We start from the raw sequence: 20,407 nt of genomic DNA on the forward strand, positions 1-20,407 counted from the left end.
TCTGGAACTCTCTGCCCTCTCATGTCTTTCCCATAACTATGACCTAGCACATTTCAAAAGAAAGGTTTTTTTACTTTCTCAAAAATTCGTAAGTACTTTCCTTTGTCTTCTCTTCTGTTTCACAATTCTCTCTATATTTCAGTTTAGGCCTGGCCTTGATGTGGATTTTGTCTGTGACTGGAGCCTCCAACATAGAAGAAAATAACATGGTGTAATAGAAAAAGTTTTGTTATATAGGTTAAGCCGTTATCAAATCTTCATTTAGAAAAAGTTACAGGCTAGTTTAGGAATGCATGCCAAAGAAATTCTTAATTGATATTTGACCTTGGATAGGGACTGGAAGAGGATGGATGTCAGCTTAGTTGTGTGGTGCGACTGGTGCTGGAGCTGGTGCGCCTTCAGACTAATATGCCAGATCATCAACATGCTCTGTTGGCTTCTGCTGTTTCCCCAATTGTCCACCTTTCCATGGACCAGGTAAGCTTTCTTTTCGTAGATTATCTATCCCAACATATGTCCTAGTTCTGTTGTGACCAACCGGTCAGATCTTGAAATGGACGTAAGTCAGATGTATGTCCGCATGGCATGTAAAATTCATATAACTGTGCTGCATTCTTTTATCCTACTTAATTTCTATCATGATTATCCCATTTTTATTTACCAACTTTAGTGTATGATTCTGTAGTTTCTTTTTACCTTTTATTTAAGATTCTTTAGTTTATCTATTTTTCATATTTATTATTCTTTGTTGCTATCTTCCACGTTAGTGAGGTAGCACAAGGAAACAGACAAAAGAATGGCCTAACCCACCCACATACACATGTATATACACAAATGCCCACACATGCACATATACTTACCTATACATTTCAACATATACATACATACACAGACGTATACATATATACACATGTACATATTCATACATGCTGCCTTCATTCATTCCTGCCGCCACCCCGTCACACATGAAATGGCACCCCCTCCCCCCACGTGCGTGTGAGGTAGCACTAAGAAAAAAATAACAAAGGCCACATTCATTCACACTCATGTCATGTGTAATGCACTAGAGCCACAGCTCCCTTTCCATATCAAGGCCCCACAAAACTTTCCATGGTTTACCCCAGATGCTTCACATGCCCTGGATCAGTCCATTGACCCCGGGATACCACATCATTCCAATTCACTCTATTCCTTGCATGCCTTTCACTCTCCTGTATGTTCAGGCCCCGATCACTCAAAATCTTTTTCACTCCATCCTTCCACCTCCAATTTGGTCTCCCAATTCTCCTCGTTCCCTCCACCTCCAACACATATATCCTCTTTGTCAGTCTTTCCCCACTCATTCTCTCCATGTGACCAAACCATTTCAATACACCCTCTTCTTCTCTCTCAACCACACTCTTTTTATTACCACACATCTCTCTTACCCTTTCATTACTTACTCAATCAAACTATCTCACACCACATATTGTCCTCAAACATCTCGTTTCCAACACATCCACCCTCCTCCGCACAACCCTATCTGTAGCCCATGCCTCACAACCATATAACCTTATTGGAACCCCTAGTCCTTCAAACATACCTATTTTTGCTCTCCGAGATAATGTTTTCGCCTTCCACACATTCTTCAGTGCTCCCAGAACCTTTGCCCCCTCCCCTACCCTGTGACTCACTTCCGCCTTCCATAGTTCCATCTGCTGCCAATACCACTACCAGATATCTAAAACACTTCACTTCCTGCAGTTTTTCTCCATTCAAACTTACCTCCCAATTGACTTGTCCCTCAACCCTACTGAACCTAATAACCTTGCTCTCATTCACACTTACTCTCAGCTTTCTTCTTTCACACACTTTACCAAACTCAGCCACCAATTCTGTAGTTTCTCACCCAAATCAGCCACCAGCGTTGTAATATCAGCGAACAACAACTGACTCCCTTCCCAAGCCCTCTCATGCACACCAGACTGCATACTTGCCCCTCTATCCAAAACTCTTGCATTCACTTTCCCAACAACCCCATCCATAAACAAATCAAACAACCATGGAGACATCACACACCCCCGCCACAAACCAACATTCACCGAGAACCAATCACTTTCCTCTCCTCCTACTCGTACACATGCCTTACATCCTCGATAAAAACTTTTCACTGCTTCTTGCAACTTACCTCCCACACCATATACTCTTAATACCTTCCACAAAGCATCTCTATCAACTCTATCATATGCCTTTTCCAGATCCATAAATGCTACTTACAAATCCGTTTCTTTTTCTAAGTATTTCTCACACGCATTCTTCAAAGCAAACAGCTGATCCACACATCCTCTACCACTTCTGAAACCACACTGTTCTTCCCCAATCTGATGCTCTGTACATGCCTTTACCCTCTCAATCAATACCTTTCCATATGATTTCCCAGGAATACTCAATAAACTTCTACCTCTGTAATTTGAACACTCACCTTTATCCCCTTTGCCATTGTACAATGGCACTGTGCATGCATTCCGCCAATCTTCAGTTTATATTTCAACGTTTATATTTTTTACATTATGCCCGTTCTATCATGATTATCTCATTTTTGTTTAGCCAGTTTTGTGAATTGATTTTTTGCTGAATCACTCTATGGTTTATGAAAAAAAATTCTGTGGTTTAGTTTTTACCTTTTGGGCAGCTCCTTCATCAGCACTTGCTGCTTCACCTGTGACTCAAACATTGTGCAAGCTATATCTTCTTTTAAATCTGTTGAATCATGACTTGCTTTGAAGTTCTCAATGTATCTCTCTCCCGTTTGCTCCCTCAGAGTCTCAAAAAGACTTCTAGCCTTTGCCTGCATTGTTAGTAAGCTTATTGTCACATGTTTTTGAATTTGATCTTCCATCCACATCATCAACAACTTTTCCATTTCATGGATGGGCCCTTGTCATTGTTTTGTTGTTATCATAGACTTTATACTTGCCAAGCCTATCACTGCTTCACATATTTTTTCTTTATCCTTTAATACTGTGGAGACCATCGAATGGGACAACTTAATACCACGTGCAATCACATTAACTATTTCCCACCTTCAAAATGGGTGATTACCTTCATTTTCTATTCCAAATCAAGCATCTTCCTTGGCTTCTTGACAGACCTATCAACGTGTGATGGGTTTTTCCTCTTACTCATCATCTTCCTTGGGGTTTAATACAAAAATGGTTCAATCCAGCGTGAAAATTTGCTAGATTCACTTGAATGACCTGCGTTTATTGGATGGTAACTGAGAACGAGAACTGAGAGAGATGCTATGATGTACACAATGCTGGGATATCGTCTGACAGTCACTATTGTATGCATACAGCTGTTAGCAGTGGCAGATGTACGACCAAGCTTTGATTTTTATATCTATTTTTCAATCTATATTTTTTCTGGTCATATCTAAGGATGGTCATAAGTCACATCCTCATCTAAATACCTCTAATTGTCATCACATACTTTCTAGATTTTTCCATGTATCATACTCAAACTTGTTTCCATATACTTTCATCCATACTGTTATGGAGGTTCTTTGACATCATGTTTGCCATACCTCCTATGTGGCCATACTATTAAAACAGGCTTTGATTTATATGTCTTTTTTTATGCTCTGTTCTTTCCCTTTTTCATGTTCAAACTCTGCAATGTTGGCATTTGTCTCTGCTTTTCTGTCTCTGACCAAGATTTTTAAACCTGAGAAACTAGTTTCACATCCATAACACTTGGAATACAAATTTCAGTGAAATGCCTTACATATTCCACTTTTAACTACCAGTTCATCAAATCTCTCAATGAATTCACTTGCACTGCTCTTTTCTCAGATTCAAAAGTCACAGCTACCACTAGCTATCATACCTTTGAAATGCTGGTTATCTCTTAAGAGAAAAATATTGTTGGGGATGAGAGAGCTTGGGAAGTGAGTCAGTTGTTGTTCGCTGATGATACAGCGCTGGTGGCTGATTCATGTGAGAAACTGCAGAAGCTGGTGACTGAGTTTGGTAAAGTGTGTGAAAGAAGAAAGTTAAGAGTAAATATGAATAAGAGCAAGGTTATTAGGTACAGTAGGGTTGAGGGTCAAGTCAATTGGGAGGTGAGTTTGAATGGAGAAAAACTGGAGGAAGTGAAGTGTTTTAGATATCTGGGAGTGGATCTGGCAGCGGATGGAACCATGGAAGCGGAAGTGAATCATAGGGTGGGGGAGGGGGCGAAAATTCTGGGAGCCTTGAAGAATGTGTGGAAGTCGAGAACATTATCTCGGAAAGCAAAAATGGGTATGTTTGAAGGAATAGTGGTTCCAAAAATGTTGTATGGTTGCAAGGCGTGGGCTATGGATAGAGTTGTGCGCAGGAGGATGGATGTGCTGGGAAATGAGATGTTTGAGGACAATGTGTGGTGTGAGGTGATCGAGTAAGTAACGAAAGGGTAAGAGAGATGTGTGGAAATAAAAAGAGCGTGGTTGAGAGAGCAGAAGAGGGTGTTTTGAAATGGTTTGGGCACATGGAGAGAATGAGTGAGGAAAGATTGACCAAGAGGATATATGTGTCGGAGGTGGAGGGAACGAGGAGAAGAGGGAGACCAAATTGGAGGTGGAAAGATGGAGTGAAAAAGATTTTGTGTGATCGGGGCCTGAACATGCAGGAGGGTGTAAGGAGGGCAAGGAATAGAGTGAATTGGAGCGATGTGGTATACCGGGGTTGACGTGCTGTCAGTGGATTGAATCAAGGCATGTGAAGCGTCTGGGGTAAACCATGGAAGGCTGTGTAGGTATGTATATTTGCGTGTGTGGACGTATGTATATACATGTGTATGGGTGGGTTGGGCCATTTCTTTCGTCTGTTTCCTTGCGCTACCTCGCAAACGCGGGAGACAGCGACAAAAAAAAAAAAAAAAAAAAAAATTTAATTTCATCTTCCCCTTACTTATCCCCAATGCACATATTTCACTAAATTTCACTTCTGGTTAAGCTAATATAGTAGCATCATCCACTTAAAGTATCTATGATATCTGTTCCATTATGCTTCTGCTGTGTACTGCATCCATTTGACATTCTGCTCCTCTTTTCAGTGGTTTAAAAGTATAATTTCGTGAACACTTATGCCCAACTTATTAATACCTTTGAATACATGAAATGGTGATTCATATAGTCTTTTCATTATTTCTACTTGCCTCACCCACCATATTAAAATAGCAGAATGGAACAGATATACTGAACATTTGCCAAAACATTTTCTCAGTGCTTCTTCCTTTGTTTTTACCTTTAGAAAGTAGTAGTAGTAGTAGAAGGGAAGACCCCAACACTTGCCTTCTGTGTTATGCATAGTCACTACTGCTCTTGTCTCCTTGGATATGGAGCTAATGTTAATCATCATATTATAAGTAGTCAGATGTTAAATGTTTATCGAATACATTTTTCCTTTGTTATCCTGTTCCTTTGCATTTTAATAGTAAGCAAAGGTAGTAGATGTCTACCATGAAAAAATTCAAAATACTTTTGTTTTTGTATATTAAAGGAAGTGTTTGTGTCAATCTTAGGGTTGGGAGGAGACAACTGATGCCAGTGTGACCTTCTTACTAAGAACTGTGTTGGGTAAAGGGTCCCGTGATGCCCCTTCAACTCCTGATCTGATTATGCCTTCAGACACAGCAAAACTGAAGAAACACTTGGGTCTCCTTTTGGATAAGGTAACCAAAGGAGGAGCCCAACTTAACCTCAGTTCATCTCCTCCACCAAACAGTACAGGTATTAGTCCCACATAATGCTTCCATCTATATTCTGACATTTATTATTTGTTAGTTATTAGGCTTAAACTTAATTTTTAACCTTGCACTCTGATCCTCAGAACCCACCTTGGGTTCCAGATAATTCAGTGAGGGCTGTGGAGAAATTGCCCTCATTTCACCTTATTAATTTCATGTCATTATGTTTCAGGTGGAAAAAATTATGCTAGTTTCTTTGAAGTATATTTTTGTTATTGATCAGTCTGTTTATCTAGCTTGCTTTTGTCATTAACACCATATCCAGTTCCATGGGTTGGATGATACATATAACCCATGAAATCACTCATGCCCAGTGTTTTAAAATGAAACCGTCTTCCTTTGAAAAAAAAATCATACTTTTTCACTTTGCTTACTAGTGAGACAATGTCTGTGTGCAAAATGCTTCAGTTGCATCCAATCCCTAATCATCCCTTTGATATCTTTATCAGACATATCCAAAGTAGTAGTTGTAATCAGTTCTATCACTGAACCTTGCCATCTCTTATGCAATGCATCTCTCATCCTTGTGCCTTTGATCTACTATTGCTGTATACCTTATTGACCAACCTGTCTTATGCCATACATGCATCATGGCCTTAACATTCTTAAAGGTTTTCATTATGCCTTTCTATTGATTTTTTCTCACATATTCTTTTTCAGTCCTTATTCTTCATTCTTTTTACCCTCCTAATGCCAAATATACTTCTTATTTCTTACCTCCCCAGATCTATATAAAGATGGGTTTCACATACAGATGTCAGATATGGGATAATATTTTCTAGTTCTATCTCACTCTATGCTTAAATCTTTTCTCTTGACTGGAACATTCAGGGCATCTCCAAATCTCCTCCCTTACATGACTACAGGGCATCTCCATATCTCTTTCCTTACATGACTACCAGCAATTTGGGCTGTCCCACTACCATTCTTACTGAACATAACTTTTAAATTCTAGTATCATCTAGAACTGCCTGTTCTTCTAGAGGCAAATAAATATTACTCTGTGATTGCCCATCATTTCCAAAAACTAGCATCTTACTTTTCTACACATTCCCTTCCAGCATAAATTCATAATACATCATCGAAGCAGCCCATCGTTCTGTCCAGCTCTTCCTCTACTTTTGTTATCATTGCCACTTTATGGCAATTTTTATGTTTCTCCATGTTTTTACACCACATCACCCACCCTTATTCCCATCTTTTAACATGATATCCCTTTCACAAAAACATTAGATAGCCTGGCTTACTTCACACACTCCATTTATTTTACACTGCCATATACTCGTACATATACAGTTCTTCCTTAATGAAAGCTCATCTTCATTTCTGTCATCTATCCAGTCTAGAATCAGATCTTCCCTTAGAGCTTTCCTCTTCCTTTTTGAAATATACTTTTTCTAAATATGAAAATGCTGCAAACACCTTCTCTGTAGAATTTTCTTTCTCTTGTTTAAGTGAAAAATTCTGTTCTACACACCCAGTTCCCTTCCTAAACTCATTTTAGTTTTCACTAATCTTCATAAAAGTAATCACTAACCTACCATACACCTTGCCAACCGTTGTGCTACACCCCCTCCTCGACTTACATCCAAGTTCCATTCTGACCAACCAGTCAGATCTCAAAATGGGCACAAGTCAGACATATATCAGCTTGGCATGTAGAATTTGTATACCTGTACAGCATTCTTTTACCCTACTCAGTTTCTTTCTTATTTCATTTTTTATTAACCATCTTTATTGTATGCGTGTAGTTTCTTTTTACCTATCATTTAAGATTCTTTAATTTATTTCACTTTTTATTTAATTTTATTAATTTATTTATTTATTATTAATCTTATTAATTCACTTTTTATTTATTTTTATTAATTATACTTAATAGCTGTCTCCCCGCATTAGTGAGGTAGCGCAAGGAAACAGACAAATGAATGGCACAACCCAATCACATACACCTGTATATACATAAATGCCCATGCACGCACATATATGTACCTATACATTTCAACGTATACATACGCAGACAGATACATATGTACACATCTACATATTCATACATGCTGCCTTCATCCATTCCCGTTGCCACCCCGCCACACACTTATTTTTATACATACTTAATCGCCATCTCCTATGTTAGCGAGGTAGTGCAGGGAAACTGATGAAAGAATGGCCCAACCCACCCACATACACATGCATATACATAAACGCCCATACGCACACATATACATACCTATACATTTCAATGTATACATACATATACGTACACAGACATACATATATACACATGTACCTATTCATACTTGCTGCCTTCATCCATTACTTATTCGATCAAACCACCTCACACTACATATTGTCCTCAAACATTTCATTTCCAACACATCCACGTTTCATTTCCAACACACCCGGTCATATATATGGATGGTCATAATCGCATGGATCATAAGTAAGGGATAGCTTTTATATGGTGATCAAAATTTTTCATCATCCCTGTATATGTTTAACTTTCATTATCTGGCCTCAGATACCAATGAAGACATTATATTTCGAGATGAGGATGAGCCGACAGATTCTTCAGGCACAGTTGAGGAGGACCCAACTGATGTTCCTCTTGGGTCTCGGCTAGGAGAGGACCGAGCCAGATCAGCAAGGATCAGATCAGCCCGTCTTGTCTCTGCTCGCAAGATTCCTGAGCGCTTGCCTGCAGATGGGGGTGCGTAATTGATTTTTTTATCTCACTTACCTTTCCAATTGTTGATACCCTATTTACATATTTCTGTAATCCAAACTGGATAATGTTCTTAGATATTTCTAAGTTAAAAATTTCAGTTGCATACTATATCTTTGTATTGGATTTATGATACTAGCTTTTTAAGACATAGATAACTGAAAATCTATTTTTCAAGTTTGTTTGGCTATTACATAAAGGAATCAGTCAATACTTGCTTGTACTAAGAATATTATATGAAGAGTTGAGGGTTTACCTATGAAGTCATATGAGAAGAAAACGAGAAAATTGTGACACCAGTGAAAATTAGAAATTGCAAATTCGTTGTCTTAAAAATCTCCCATGAGCCTTGAAGTAGACCACCAAGAGAGATGTCAAGTGACTGGCAACACCACCAGTACTTAGAGAACATCCCTTCAAACTCTGCTGTAATAATGCTTCCACAGTTGATTGATGCTATTCCATGCTAAATGCTTAGATAACTCATTACATTTTGCTCGTACATTCAAAAAAGTATAACCGAGGCCATTTTCTTTTTTAAGAAATTGTTTTTAGCCTACTTAGCATTCTGTTGTCCTTTTTATTAATACTTTTGATATATTCAATGCCTCTAGCAAGTAAAAGATGGAAATGTTGTTGAATATGATAACCAAAACAACAAAGAAATAATCAGGGTTGTGCTTTGGTATCAAAAAGTAGTATCCACATTATGACTAGGATATATGTTATGTACAAGTGTATTTTGTTGCAGTATAACAAATATGAATGATAAAGAATACTAATTTGATGAATGCACTAATCTCATCCTTCTTTTAGAGCCTACAAGTTATGTTGATGAGCCTCAAGCTGTGCGTATGTCATCCCATGACATATTCTCTGATGAAAACAGTGACATACATTCTCTGAGCAATGGTGCATTCACTCAACAGAGCAGCATCAACAGTCTATCAAAAGATCCAGTAGCTGGGGACAATGGCATACCGAATGACACATTTAACTCTCTTGTGAAGGAAGCTAATGCTCTTCAGTCATCAGTGCAAGCAGAACAGTCATTAATGGAGTTTGCAAAGCCACTAAGTGGAAATCTGAAGTCCATAAAAGAGTTAACAAAGGAAAATACAATTGAGAGTCCATCAGATATATTTTCAGGTGAAGATGGTATTGACATATGGTAATCCCTGAGTTTTTGCCATGATCCCATTTTGGTACAAATGTAACTTCATGATGTATGAAGCAAAATGTATTACAGTTGCCCATCTTATGTTGATAGTACATACATTTACAGTCCCTGGGATCAGGCTTTCTTTGTGTTGGCATTGTTAGAAGAGCATAGCTTACCATGGTTGTTTTCAGAGGTGGTCTTTCATTCAGTACTAGTAAGAGCGTTAAAGCAACCTCTCTTGGGAAAATGAAATCCCTCTCAGTAGAAAAGTTGAATTAAATCTTACCTGGTTTATTGACAGGAAGCCTTTAATTCAATGGAAAGTTTTCTGGTGGTTACAGTTTAACTGAAAAGTATGGATAACATGTATTCCCAAGAAATGCTGCTTAAAACCACTTTAATCCTAATGCCTCAGCAAGCTGGCATCAGGAACTGAGGCATCGAGGAAGAATCTTCACTTTGGTGAAAGTATTGTTCTTACATTTAGAAAGTGATAGTACTGGAAGGGAGGGCTTCAAAAACCCTACTACCATCCATATTAGCTGACATACAGGAGATATGGGGGAAGTATTCTTTCTTTTCTACCCATAGGGGTAAGCTCATATTTACAAGAAATAATGTGTGAAGTTATAAGATTTTTTCATATTTGATCGCCACTTACCATGTTAGTGAGGTAGTGCCAGGAACAGATGAAGAAAGGATACATTGGCTCTCATCCATTCTCTTGCTGTCACATGTAATGCACCAAAACCATAGCCTTCTGTCCATAACCAGGGCCCACAGACCTTTCAATGGTTTCCCCTAGCCTTGATTCAGTCCACTGACAGCAGATCGACCAAATCATTCCAGTTCACAATCCCTTGCACGCCTTTCACACTCCTGTATGCTCAGGCCCTGATCACTCAAAGTTCTTTTCACTGCATCCTTCCATCTCTAGTTTGGTCCCCCTACCTTCTTGTTCCCTCCACTTGACACACATATGCTTATAATTTTTTTTTTCATACTTGATTGCTTATTCCACATTAACAAGGTAGCACCAGGAACAGACTAAGGAAGGCCACACCCACTCACATCCATTATCCAGCTGTCATGTGTAATGCACTAAAACCACAGCTTCTTATCCTCAACGATGCCCCACAAACCTTTCCATGATTTACTCCAGACGCTTCACGTGCCCTGGTTCAGTCTTTTAACAGCATTTCGACCCCAATGTACCACATCGTTCCACTTCACTCTACCCTGTGCACACCATTCACCCTCCAGCATATTAAGGCCCTGATCACTCAAAAAACTTTTCACTCCATTCATCCATCTCCAATTTGGTCTCCCTGTTCTCTCCACTTCTGACATATATTCCTCTTTATTGGCCTTTCCTCACTCATTCTTTCTACATGTCCACACCACTTCAGCAAATCCTCTGCTCTCTCAACCACACTCTGTTCTATTACCACACCTCTCATACCCTTTCATTACTTACTCAAATAAACCACCTCAAACTATATATAGTCCTCGTACATTTCATTTCCAACACGTCCACCCTCCTCCACAGTCTTACCTATAGCCCATGCCTCGCATCCATATAATAATGTTGGGACTACTATCCTTCAAACATACCCATTTTTGCCCTCCGGGATAACAATCTCTTTCCACACATTCTTCAGAGCTCTCACACCCATCCTATGACTCGCTTCCCCCTCATTGGTTCCATTCACTGCTATGTCCGCTCCCAAGTGTCTAAAAAACTTCACTCTTCCTATTTTTCTCCATTCAAACTAACCTTTCCCTTAAAATTGCTAAATCTAATAACCTTGCTTATACTCACATTTACTCTCAACTCCTTTTACACATCCTTCCAAACTAATTCATCTACTTTTACAGTTTAACACTTGAATCTGCCACCATTGCTGTATCATTAGCAAACAGCTGACTCATTTCCAAGGAACTCTTATCCCCTACAAACTGCATCCTTGCCCTTCTCTCCAAGATTCACTTTTATTCATTTTATTCATTTTGCTTTGTCGCTGTCTCCCGTGTTAGCGAAGTAGCGCAAGGAAACAGACGAAAGAATGGCCCAACCCACCCTCATACACATGTATATACATACACGTCCACACACGCAAATATACATACATATACATCTCAATGTATACATATATATACACACAGACATATACATATATACACATGTACATAATTCATAGTCTGCTTTTATTCATTCCCATTGCCACCTCGCCACACATGAAATAACAACCCCCTCCCCCCTCGTGTGTGCGAGGTAGCGCTAGGAAAAGACAACAAAGGCCCCATTCGTTCACACTCAGTCTCTAGCTGTCATGTAATAATGCACCAAAACCACAGCTCCCTTTCCACATCCAGGCCCTGGTTCAATCCATTGACAGCACGTCGACCCCGGTATACCACATCGTTCCAATTCACTCTATTCCTTGCTTGCCTTTCACCCTCCTGCATGTTCAGGCCCTGATCATTCAAAACCTTTTTCACTCCATCTTTCCACCTCCAGTTTGGTCTCCCACTTCTCCTCGTTCCCTCCACCTCTGACACATATATCCTGTTTGTCAATCTTTCCTCTCTCATTCTCTCCATGTGACCAAACCATTTCAAAACACCCTCTTCTGCTCTCTCAACCACACTCTTTTTATTACCACACATCTCTCTTACCCCATTATTACTTACTCAATCAAACCACCTCACACCACATATTGTCCTCAAACATCTCATTTCCAGCACATCCACCCTCCTGCGCACAACTCTATCCATAGCCCACGCCTCACAACCATACAACATTGTTGGAACCACTATTCCTTCAAACATAGCCATTTTTGCTTTCCGAGATAATGTTCTCGACTTCCACACATTCTTCAAGGCTCCCAGAATTTTCGTCCCCCTCCCCCACCCTATGATTCATTTCCGCTTCCATGGTTCCATCCGCTGCCAAATTCACTCCTAGATATCTAAAACACTTCACTTCCTCCAGTTTTTCTCCATTCAAACTTACCTCCCAATTTACTTGACCCTCAACCCTACTGTACCTAATAACCTTGCTCTTATCACATTTACTCTCAACTTTCTTCTTTCACACACTTTACCAAACTCAGTCACCAGCTTCTGCAGTTTCTCACATGAATCAGCCACCAGCACTGTATCACCAGCGAACAACAACTGACTCACTTCCCAAGCTCTCTCATCCACAACAGACTGCATACTTGCCCCTCTTTCCAAAACTCTTGCATTCACCTCCCTAACAACCCCATCCATAATCAAATTAAACAACCATGGAGACATCACACACCCTGCCGCAAACCTACATTCACTGAGAACCAATCACTTTCCACTCTTCCTACACGTACACATGCCTTACATCCTCGATAAAAACTTTTCACTGCTTCTAACATCTTGCCTCCCACACCATATATTCTTAATACCTTCCACAGAGCATCTCTATCAACTCTATCATATACCTTCTCCAGATCCATAAATGCTACACACAAATCCATTTGCTTTTCTAAGTATTTCTCACATACATTCTTCAAAGCAACCACCTGATCCACACATCCTCTACCACTTCTAAAACCACACTGCTCTTCCCCAATCTGATGTTCTGTACATGCCTTCACCCTCTCAATCAATACCCTCCCATATAATTTCCCAGGAATACTCGACAAACTTATACCTCTGTAATTTGAGCACTCACCTTTGTCCCCTTTGCCTTTGTACAATGGCACTATGCAAGCAAACACTGCACTAGACTTGCCCACCACCAGTGGCCAGTTATGGGTAAGGCACTAAAGGATAAGAAACTGCAGTGATGTTTAGTTATGAAGACTCTGTTGCTGTGGCCACCACTTTGAGGGAGTTCCATTTGGAACAGGCATCAGAGATATAGATAGATAGGAAGGTGACGTACCATGCTCCGAAAGAAGTCTGTTTCATACTCGACACATGGATCATGTGTAGCTCATTGCCAGCAATGATGTGTCCTACCTTTGCCACTCCGATCAATTTATAAATAATTTCCTTGCTACGTGGGTTGTCATATTACTAGGAGGGAGGATTCCATACACAATATTTTTTGCATTTATCCTAATATTCCATGTGTTTATTGCTTTACTTCAATTTACTGATATATTTTATATTATAGTATTACTATTGTTATCTAGTCATATGAACTGAGAATTCCGACATGTTTCTGACGGTGTTATAATCTAGTCAAACTTAGTCACTTGCATTCTTCAGTATATTATTGTATGCCTCTGAAGTGTTTCCCCAAGACATAGTGCATCCATTATTGGTGTTATATATTCACTGTAAATTGTAGGTAATTGGATCCATAGACAATATCAAAAACTAAGAATGGGTATTACAGTGTCACACTGTATTGCAGTATTGAAAATGGGGACAATTTAATATGTAGACTAATATACTTTTTTTTAATTAAGTATTGTTTTAAGCACCTTTCACCACAGTCAAGCCCCAGCTGGTTAACTGAGTCCTCCTCTGGACACCCTGTCCATCCTTCACAATAGTTTTCATTGAATTGCACTTGCCTTATTTTTCACCTGAAACACGAGATACTTATGTGGTTGTAGGAGGGTGCAAGGTCAAAACTGAATCAGTCCCATGATATTTGTGGTCAGTCATTTAACTAAGGTGTATGCATACATGATACATTTCATATAAATGGGAGTGGAATGGATAATTTATGGTAATAAAAATGTCTAAAAACATAAAACTTGGACCACTAAATCAGCTATCCAAGTCAGACCACCACAATTTCATGTCATGCGATGGCATGAGAAATGCATTACATGCTATGAAATGACCAATTTAGTTTCACAATATACCTTTCAGGTTTGTGTCCTTAGCTGAAATGAAGCACTGTGATACATCTTTTCACTTGTTTAAATTTTCCTGTCTTTGTGAGTTAAAATATAAAGATACAGGTTCATTTTGTTGGGCAACTATGGATTTTTGTCCATTGTTTTTCTTCGAGTAGTGCAACCCCAGGGGACAGACTAACCAAACGAGCCTCTGGGTCATCATCACTGATGCTTTAATTTTGTTAAGTATCTGGTTTTAGGGCAACCAAATGGGTATCATGGAGAACTGAAATTGATGGAATTCTCCAGCAATGACTATTGAATTACAAATCAATACAAGAAAAAAAAAAAATTTTTATTATTCATTATACTTTCTTGCTGTCTCCCGCACTAGCGAGGCAGCGCAAGGAAACAGACGAAAGAATGGCCCAACCCCCCACATACACATGTATATATATACATGTCCACACACTGCACATATACATACCTATACATCTCAACATATACATATATATTTTCTTTCTTTCATACTATTCGCCATTTCCCGCATTAGTGAGGTAGAGTTAAGAACAGAGGCCTGGGCCTTTGAGGGAATATATATATATATACACACAGACATATTCATATATACACATGTACATAATTCATAGTCTGCCCTTATTCATTCCTGTCGCCACCCCGCCATACATGTGTGTGAGGTAGCGCTAGGAAAAGACAACAAAGGCCACATTCGCTCACACTCAGTCTCTAGCTGTCATATATAATGCACCGAAACCACAGCTCCCTTTTCATTAATGCCCATACACACATATGCATAAATATACATATCAACATTTACATACATATACATACACATACAATGACATATATACACATGCTTGCCTTCATCCATTCCTGGTTTTACCCTGCCCCACAGGAAACAGCATTGCTACCCCCTGCTTCAGTGAGGTAGCTGTAGGAAAACGAACAAAAAAGGTTACATTCGTTCACACTCAGTCTCTAGCTGTCATGTATAATGCACTGAAACCACAGCTCCCTATCCACATCCAGGCCCCACAGACCTCTCCATGGTTTACCCCAGACGTTTCATATGCCTTGGTTCAGTCCATTGACAGCACGTCAACCAGTATACCACATCGTTCCAATTCACTCTATTCCTTGCACACCTCTCACCCTCCTGTATGTTCAGGCCCCAATTTTTAAAAATCTTTTTCACTCCATCCTACCACCTCCAATTTGGTCTCCCGCTTCTCCTTGTTCCCTCCACCTCTGACACATATATCCCCTTTGCCAATTTTTCCATGTATGTATATATACTTTTTATAAATATTTGCTTTTTCCACCAAAGTGAGGTAACCTGTCAGGAACAAACAACAGCCACAACTGACACCCACTTTACCCATGCATTATGTACTGAAACAGAGCCAACAAAGTCCCACAGAGTATTCCATGGCTGCTTCACATGCCCTGGTTTGGCAAATTGACCGCAGATCTCCCCCTTTATATTAAATCAATGTAATTCATTCTATCTCACACATGCCTATCATGCTCATGAATGATACCAAGAGCCTTCATCACCATCTCCTCGGTCTGCCCCTTCATTCTGACATGTAGATCCTCTTAGTTAATATGCTAATCCTCTCCACGTCAAACCATTTCAAGACACTGGTCAGCTATATCAATCAGGCTGCACTCACAATAACACCTCTCTTCCACATTCATTCCTTAAACTATCAACTTGCCTCACACCCTGTATTGTCCTACAGCTCGTCATTTCTATTACATCCACAATTCCTTTTCTTTTATATCCAAGGCTTAAGATTTTCATCCACACAACACTATTGGTACTATATCTTCAGACATACCCCTCTTCATCCTTACAGACACTGACCTATTCTTCCACACACTACTTAATGCATGCAGAACTGTAGCCCCCTATCCTAACCTATAAACTTCAGCCCTCACAGTCCCATCTAATATCATGTCTATTTCCAGGTAACTAAAGCACAGTTTCTATCAGGTCTTCCCATTCAGACTTGCCCTAAATTTATCATCTTATACCTTTGTTGCACCTCATTAAGTATTAAGAGAATTTTAGTGTTCTGTAAGCTGTAGTCAATAGCATGTGCACATTGTAGGTGTAGGTGGGTTGCATACATTATAGTGATTTGCCTGTAATAAATCCTTTTACGGAAAAGAATTATCTTAAAACTGGTTAAAAGTGATTACTGGTGCTCCCTCTTTATGAAACATTAGTTAAAAATGTGTACTGTAGTGCTGACACCATCCTAAAAATACTGTGATTGTTCAACATCCATATTGACATTACATAGTAAGATGTGTTTGATTTTATAACCATCCATATGTAATAAGTTACAGAATGAGAGCATTTGGAAAAATATCTGGTCTGAAAATGTTCTACTGGTGGAATTCAATGATACTTTATTTGTAACACAATGTCTTTTCTTGTATAAATGTACCTAATTGGTTATGTCCTGTTGCACAAAACAAAATACTGAATATTGTTTTTTTAATACATGTCCTGTTGGACAAAACAAGTTACTGAATATTGTTTTTTATTGCTTTAGGTTTTGTCTTATTGATTTTATTATACCGGAGCATTGTTTACCGTGTCAGCAAGGAAGCACCAGGAAACAGACGGAGAATGGCCCATCCACACATATACACACACATTCCTGAGTCCACAGGGAAAATGAAACATGATCAAGTTCCCAAGTGCACTTTCGTGTAATAATCACATCATCAGGGAAGACACGAGAGAAATATATCAGTCAGTTGATATACAATGAAGACATAGCTGGGATGCCATTTGGTAAACATGCAATTGTCTCTCCCCTGGTGATGTGATTATTACACAGAATTGCACCTGGGAACTTCTCGTGTTTCATTTTCCCTGTGGACTTGCAGGAATATAATTGATCACGTGCAAAATTGTGATCCTTTCCATACATGCATATATATATTTTTTTTTTTTTTTTGCTTTGTCGCTGTCTCCCGCGTTTGCGAGGTAGCGCAAGGAAACAGACGAAAGAAATGGCCCAACCCACCCCCATACACATGTATATACATACGTCCACACACGCAAATATACATACCTACACAGCTTTCCATGGTTTACCCCAGACGCTTCACATGCCTTGATTCAATCCACTGATAGCACGTCAACCCCGGTATACCACATCGCTCCAATTCACTCTATTCCTTGCCCTCCTTTCACCCTCCTGCATGTTCAGGCCCCGATCACACAAAATCTTTTTCACTCCATCTTTCCACCTCCAATTTGGTCTCCCTCTTCTCCTCGTTCCCTCCACCTCCGACACATATATCCTCTTGGTCAATCTTTCCTCACTCATTCTCTCCATGTGACCAAACCATTTCAAAACACCCTCTTCTGCTCTCTCAACCACGCTCTTTTTATTTCCACACATCTCTCTTACCCTTACGTTACTTACTCGATCAAACCACCTCACACCACACATTGTCCTCAAACATCTCATTTCCAGCACATCCACCCTCCTGCACACAACTCTATCCATAGTCCACGCCTCGCAACCATACAACATTGTTGGAACCACTATTCCTTCAAACATACCCATTTTTGCTTTCCGAGATAATGTTCTCGACTTCCACACATTCTTCAAGGCTCCCAGAATTTTCGCCCCCTCCCCCACCCTATGATCCACTTCCGCTTCCATGTTTCCATCCGCTGCCAGATCCACTCCCAGATATCTAAAACACTTCACTTCCTCCAGTTTTTCTCCTTTCAAACTCACCTCCCAATTGACTTGACCCTCAACCCTACTGTACCTAATAACCTTGCTCTTATTCACATATATATTTATTTTTATTTTTATACTTAACCACTGTTTCCCTCATCAGCGAGGTAGTGCAAGGAAACAGACGAAGAATGGCAAAACCACCCATATATACATACACATATATGCACATGTACATATTCATGCTTGCTTGCCTTCATACATTCCTGGCGCTAACCCGCCCCACAAAAAACGGCACTGCTACTCCCTGATTCAGCGAGGTAGCGCCAGGAAAAGACAAAAAGGCCACATTCATTCACACTCAGTCTCTAGCCATCATGTGTAATGCACCAAAACCACAGCTCCCTATCCACATGCAGGCCCCACAGAACTTTCCATGGTTTACCCCAGACATTTCACATGCCCTGGTTCAGTCCACTGACAGCATGTCGATCCTGGTATACCACATTGTTCTAATTCACTCTATTCCAGGCTTGCCACTCACCCTCCTGTATGCTCAAGCCCCGATCACTCAAAATCTTTTTCACTACATTCTCCCACCTCCAATTTGGTTTCCTGCTTCTCCTTGTTCCCTTCACCTCTAGCACATATATCCTCTTTATCAATCTTTTCTCACTCATTCTCTTCGTACATCCATACAATTTTAACACACCCTCTTCTGCTCTCTCAACCACACTCTTTATTTCCACACATTTCTCTTACCTTTTCATTACTTACTCATTGCTCTCCATGATAACATTACTGAATACTGTTTTTTAATTGCTTTAGGTTCTATTTATCAATATATCAAATGCCCATTTCCTCTGGGAACTCCCTCAAGTGAGTGGCCACAAGAAATTTCCATAACTGAACACCAGTGCCGCTTCTTAGCCTTTAGTGTTTCCAGAAGCTCTTACCTAACGTTATGCTATGGGTTCTCTTCATAGATTCCCAATTAGTGATTGGGACGTGCAGGAAGATCTAACTACTTTTTCTACTTCTGTGCTTCTCTTTTGTGTTTAAAAACTACACTACAAGGGTGGTTGTCAGTAAGCAACCTAACTACATGTTGATAGTGAAAGAAGTGTTTAGCTGAAGGAAGACTGTATGGACACAATAAGAGGAAGATTTCAGATCAGACTGCTGATAGCATAGGTAGAAGTAAGTTGAGAGGTGGCAGTAAGATGATGGTTCGAATATACCTTACCGACAGAAACATGGTGACCTCCCAGCACCGCTCAACCTTCCACTACAGCCTGTCAGACAGGAGCAATGGGCAACCCCGCCAAGGCGTCCACCGCCCGCCCGACAACCCGTCCTCAGGAATTGGTACCTGCCCGGGAGCCACGGGAGAACAGCCTAGTCCCGCACACCCTAAGCCAACAAAGGGGAGATGACCTTTAGCCTGCCCGGCGGCCGACACCAGATGGACAAGGCAGGCCCCGATTGTTACCCTGTGCTCTTGGACCACATTCGGTAGAGGGAATGGGTCCAGGTTGGGGCTTTGACACTGCACACCTCAAGGTCCTGGTGTTTCAGCCCTAACCCAGCAAGAGCACTCGCGCTTTCTTGGCACCATGCACCTTGCCAGTTAACCGTGGCAGATGTTATGTGCACGGTGCCTTTACCGGTAAGATCCCGTACGCCCTGTGGGACTTCCGGGGTGCCGTAATAGCTGCACTTGTGTTGATGTGCAGCCGAAAGCACAAGGTGGACTCCAGAGACCTGTGTATCTATTACCCAGGCCTCTGTACCTTTGGAAGCCACGATGTCCGGCTTCCTAAAGGACCCTGCAATAGGAATGTGGGGCTCGCAGAACACCTCGTAACCCCTCTGCCTCAACCGTCCGGCCAAATAGGCATTGATGTTGTCACGCCATTTAACCCGCCCCCATGGGTACGAGGACACATCTGTGCAATGTGTCCAAGTGTCCCAGGTTTATGACAGGTGTCACAGAGGCCGTTGATCTCGGGCCGGCCCCTAGATGCCCTGGCTGGGGTGGGTAGCGCGCCAATCCTGACTTGGACAGCCTTCACACAGTCAGAACCGGATAGGAAACGGTTTCCGCTATTAACCCATCTGCTAACCTGAGGCACGGCAGCAGATGGAGCGAGACCCGCTCCATCAATGGTACTGACCAGAT

The 20,407-nt window shown here is 40.5% G+C and overlaps 1 protein-coding gene across 4 annotated transcripts in view; it reads left to right on the forward strand.

The window, feature by feature from the left end:
• Positions 1 to 17,481, forward strand: part of BBS9 (Bardet-Biedl syndrome 9) — a 78,116-nt gene extending 60,635 nt beyond the window's left edge. For 2 of the 4 annotated variants that reach the window (XM_071694242.1, XM_071694243.1), the window contains 4 exons: positions 334 to 477; positions 5,545 to 5,752; positions 8,285 to 8,473; positions 9,305 to 17,481. In XM_071694242.1, the coding sequence (XP_071550343.1) occupies positions 334 to 477; positions 5,545 to 5,752; positions 8,285 to 8,473; positions 9,305 to 9,663 (900 nt within the window). In that variant the 3' untranslated portion in view covers positions 9,664 to 17,481. The remainder of the gene's footprint in view (positions 1 to 333; positions 478 to 5,544; positions 5,753 to 8,284; positions 8,474 to 9,304) is intronic. The other 2 variants (XM_071694241.1, XM_071694244.1) reach the window with 2 other exon arrangements.
• The last annotated feature ends 2,926 nt before the right edge of the window (positions 17,482 to 20,407 follow it).

Source organism: Panulirus ornatus, chromosome 57, assembly GCF_036320965.1.
Source record: "Panulirus ornatus isolate Po-2019 chromosome 57, ASM3632096v1, whole genome shotgun sequence".
In the NCBI taxonomy this organism is placed as follows: domain Eukaryota; kingdom Metazoa; phylum Arthropoda; class Malacostraca; order Decapoda; family Palinuridae; genus Panulirus; species Panulirus ornatus.